Below are 4,844 nucleotides of genomic sequence, written 5' to 3' on the forward strand. Positions count from 1 at the left end.
AAAAAAAAAAAAAAAAAAAATAAAAATAAAGCGTAAAAGAAGATCAATACGGCAAATGAATTTGACCAATAAAGGTGTCATATCAATCTTTTATTTTATTTACAAAGGGCTTTTTCCTTGTTAAAAACGCTACCTTTCATTCCAGCAGCAGAAGCAAGGCCGACCTGCCTATTGCCTATATCAAACACTAAATAAGATGATCTCAAAATAAACTATTGGTTGATTTTCCTAGCAATCAGTTAATAAGCCAAAACTCTTTACTCACCTTGTATTGGCATTCCTCAATGTAAAGTTAGCGTATGATACAGCTGATAGGATTCTCGGTACCTCTACTGGCCGATTATATGCTCCATACTTTCAGAGTTTGATCAGCTTCAACATGGTTGCCTTCCTCAAGAGTCCTGCTCACTAGATACACGTTTCCCCTTTTTTGGATTGAAAACGTCAGTAGCTGGTTGGATCACTAATTCTTATATTACCGATACATTTTTTTACCCTTGCAACGAAAGGGGGTTTTTTTAGCCACCTTTATCCTTTTCCTGACCTCGTCTGGGTGGATTTTTTTTTGCGCCTAATAAGACATTTCTTTGTTTCTAAAAAACTAATGTCATACATTTAAATTGTTTTTATTACTTTGGTTGAAAACTATAGTAACTTTGGCGAAACAGACAACAGATGTGTTTAAAGCCCTCTGCTTTAATTGACATAATCATTTATATATAAATATATATATATATAAAGAAGTTAATAGTGAGAGGGAGAGTAAACAGGGCCCAGGGAATGCATATCATTGCTATTCCCATTTTTTGTTAATTTCAATATTATTGGATTAACAATATCTTTTAAAGAAGCAGGCGATTCTGTGTCATATCTGTATTTCGCCTGCTTCTCTTTGTGGTCCTTCCTGAGCTCAATAATGCTCTCCACGGATTCTTCGAGCAAGTGCTATTAATGAATATACTAAATACTTTTTTTTTATTTATTAAGGATTCCTATTACCTTTGTCATCCAGCAAAACTTGACCAAAGCTGGTATAAATTCATCTTTTTCATCGTAATCAGGCTTTATTGTCATATCTGCCTCTCTCCAAAGGTCAAATATACCTTCTTGTTGGAAGCAAACGCTCCAAAGGTGTAATTGTTTTCCTATTTGCATATAAAAATAATTAGAATTCGATGAAATATTTAGTAAACTATAGTGTTACCTGCCGCATGTAGCAGAAAAACTTTCACTTTGCAAAATTTTTCAATTGCTGCAAAGTGAAATTCATCTGCTATGCTTTTAAGCATGGCCAACAGACCAAACATGCCCTTATGGTGGTCAAAATTGAGTTTGACGCTGCATGTACTACCGAAATGGCCCGAGGTTTCGAGCAGTAGCAATTCAATTTGCTTTATTCCATACAGTTTTATAAGCCCGTCTGACTTATAACAATTTTTTTCATCAATATATAGGTTATTTGCCCTTAGTTGCTGTGTCATGCTCTGGAGATGCGGCTGGCCAGACTCGAAATCAGATTTACAATCACTTGTTGTAATACTCTTGGCAATGATATCGACGTACGGCCAAACAAACAACTGATTAAATCCATCCTCATATTTATACTTATTTATATGCGAACTGTACATCTTAAAACTATGGTAAAAGTATTGTAAGATCGTGCTTGATAAATACACAACAAATATAAAACTTACGCCGCCAAGAGAATCTCTTCCAAGAACTCCAGATCTTTTGCCTCTTCTTCCTTTTCGTCTAATGACACTATATATAGTGTGACTTCTCTTGCTTTGCTCTTGAACTGTCTTAAGTCATCCTACATTAAGGAGTTATAAAAACATTCGAGTTGGTAACATTTATAGTGCATTTTCTTACACAACTAACAACTGCATCAATGAATTTAAAAAATATCTCTGGAATCGTATGCAGCGCATGATTGTGGTTTTCTAAGTGTCTGGCATACAAATCTTTATCTAAATAGGGTTTTGACGAAATCCCCTTGCCAGAGCGAATTATATTGTTTGCTTCAGGACTAATAAAGAACGTAAAAGAAATTCATTGGTTAGATAAAAGTCTATTTCCACATTGACAGAGAGGTTTGGGAAGTCTAAAAATGTAGTGCCCAAGATCGGATTTTAATGCGTACTACACAAATAGTGTCTGTGAGTCAATGATTGAACAAAGCATAAAAGTTCTACAGAAACAAAGATAATTCTATACTATCTAGTACAATGCCATGTAAAAATTTCCATCCAAGGTAAATACAAAGTAGTTTCCAAACCTCTCTAATTAACTACCTGAATGGATGGAATGCAATCTTATTATTGGACAAAAATTTTAACCAATCTAACCAAACACTTGGCTTCTAAGTGAAAAATAAAATGGATTATCTGTCAGGTCATATAGAAGCTTTTTGTTTCAGTAACATGCTTGTATAGTCTTAATTTGATTTGCAATGTCGTCTTTATTCTTTTCATTTTCTTCATCCATATCTTCTGTTTCTTGTACGTAGTTATATTTTCTCTTGGAAACCTTGGTTTTATCACTGGAGTCTTCCTATTTATAGATGCACAAAGGAAGATCATTAAATTTACACGATATAATGTTACAGATAAATGCCTTGCCTTGTTTTCAATTTTAACATTGTAACCAACTATGTTGGTTCCTCCGTTTATAGTTACATTTTGCTTAGATATTTTTCTTTTCTTTACTCCATTCATAGCCAAGTTGGCCATCATTTCAGCTTTTGTTGGCTAAAGTTCAAAAGAATAAGCTTTATTTTGCCTTTTCGCTTCACGCTCAATTGTTTACCTTTTTTTCTTTTATTAAAGCGCGCGCATACTCTCTTATGGTATCTGGGATTCCCTCCAATTGGGCGACCCAATTTAAATCATTGCAGTAATCTTTCACAATAGTTTGGAATTGTTTAGATTTATTAACATTTGGATGTGTTTCCTGATAATATTTTTCAAAACTCCATTCTTCAGCATTGTACATGGAAAAGAAATGAGAGGATCCCTCATTGACAACTGGTAGTTTGTACTTTTTATACACATCTGGTAAAATGTTGGTTGACATGACACTTGAATATGGAAAGAAAAAAATCAATTTTTTTATGATAGTTCCTGGCGCACTACCAAATCTCAAAATAGCGAAGCTGCATTCTTTGTCGGGCCCTGATTTTCGAAACGCGGTATTTTTCACAGGAACGCGAAATTGAAATCATGTTAACACGAGTGCTGTATCGAGAACTTTATTACCTTTTGACTTTATAAACTGTACTATCTTTATTCGCTCTTGACTGTAACTATCAATGTCAAACTTCACTAGGAAATAAGCGTGTACACAAACTAAGGGATAAAAAGGCTCTCTTTTATTGACTTAGAATTGAACACTAATTTATAATAAGATTGAGGTGATACTCGTACAAATACACCTCTTACAAATTTATTGTTTCTTATAGAGCTAAGCTTTCATATGCCTTCTATATTATTGGCTATGTAATAATCTCACTATCAACATTAGAAATAAAAGCGCACAAGAAATACTTTGGGACACTTTTATTCTCTGAAAAGACAATAAAATAAAAAGAATACAATTATAATAATAATTGTGTTTGAGAACAAGGAATTGATGTAGATTTAAACACTTGCTGTAGCTGATCGATGCATAAGAAATGAGACGAGATGGTAAGGGCTTCATTTTTCTTTTTGATACAAGTTATAGCACTTGACCCTTGTTACTGATAAGATTCTAGTTAGAGAAAGAGTGAAAATTGCATGAATGAACAGTATATGAGCTATTACGACCTTGATCAAATCCATATCTAATCTACTCTTGATGTCATTTTATGCAAAGGCTCTAATGCATGAAGACCACGTCATTCCTTATTGCAAAATTAAATATCACATCATGGATAAGCCTTGTTTGGATGAGTGCGCCGTCTCAAATTTACTACATAATTTATCATATATTACGTCTAGCTTACAACAGGCTAATCAACAGTACTTATTATTTTATAGTCCCATACTGTTTTATTATAAATTATGACATGCATGAAAAAAATGGTTGGCGCATATTAAAAAAAAGCATTTACGTAAAGGTTAAAAATAAAACACATCCCTGTTTCATAAGCGATATCTATCTGGAGCTGCCATGGCGAGTCTACAGTATAGATTGGTGTATCTACAAGCAATGTTCAATCAGAATAAAGTCATCCAAGTGGTTAATGTATTATTACCTTAAAAGATCATGGCAGACAACAGCAGGATATCGCTCACGTTGATACGGTCGTGGATTTGGAACACGACGGAACGTGCGGAGGCTATCGTTGTGGCATGTTGAACAGCACCTACTGGTCTTGTACTCGTCTATAAGGAAGACTTGGAACCCATGTTTCTTGAGGAGCCTTCGGAGGCCAAGGCTACGGATGGGCTCATGATACCTAGCATGGGGAGCGGACCAGTTTCCCATCACAAACACGGCGTCTTCTCCAAACTTGGTGCGTAAGCCTTGAATAAGCTTTTGATCGGCATGTTGTTTGTTGAAGTACGCTGAAAGACGGATCTTGCGAAAGAGGGGGTATCCATTATCATGGTTTGTGATGGTGTGTCTATAGAATCGACTGAGAACGGCAGACTGTTAAGATCTGGCTTGAAGGAAGCGGCCAAAGACTTCTACGGATACGGTGCTGCTTGGCTGTTGAGAAAGGGCTTGCTCAACTTGAACGACGTCAGGATTCTGGGATTTGAGGTCTTATAGCGCTATCCATAACAAAATAATACCATTTCATATGTGGGTACTGATCTATTTCATCCATCATGGCCTTCAGAAAGCTAAAATAATGA

At 35.2% G+C, this 4,844-nt stretch overlaps 1 protein-coding gene across 1 annotated transcript; it reads right to left on the reverse strand.

Moving 5' to 3' along the window:
- Positions 1 to 716: 716 nt before the first annotated feature.
- RHIMIDRAFT_283076 (uncharacterized protein) lies at positions 717 to 3,148 on the reverse strand. Its single transcript, XM_023613108.1, has 9 exons — positions 2,809 to 3,148; positions 2,622 to 2,750; positions 2,428 to 2,553; positions 2,295 to 2,362; positions 1,873 to 2,029; positions 1,695 to 1,813; positions 1,205 to 1,635; positions 1,000 to 1,145; positions 717 to 945 (listed from the first exon to the last, which is right to left on the reverse strand). The coding sequence occupies exons 1-9, from the start codon at positions 3,073 to 3,075 to the stop codon at positions 745 to 747; spliced, it is 1,644 nt and encodes a 547-aa protein (XP_023466407.1). The 5' UTR covers positions 3,076 to 3,148; the 3' UTR covers positions 717 to 744.
- Positions 3,149 to 4,844: the final 1,696 nt, after the last annotated feature.

This window comes from Rhizopus microsporus, assembly GCF_002708625.1.
Source record: "Rhizopus microsporus ATCC 52813 unplaced genomic scaffold scaffold_8, whole genome shotgun sequence".
NCBI classification, from domain to species: domain Eukaryota; kingdom Fungi; phylum Mucoromycota; class Mucoromycetes; order Mucorales; family Rhizopodaceae; genus Rhizopus; species Rhizopus microsporus.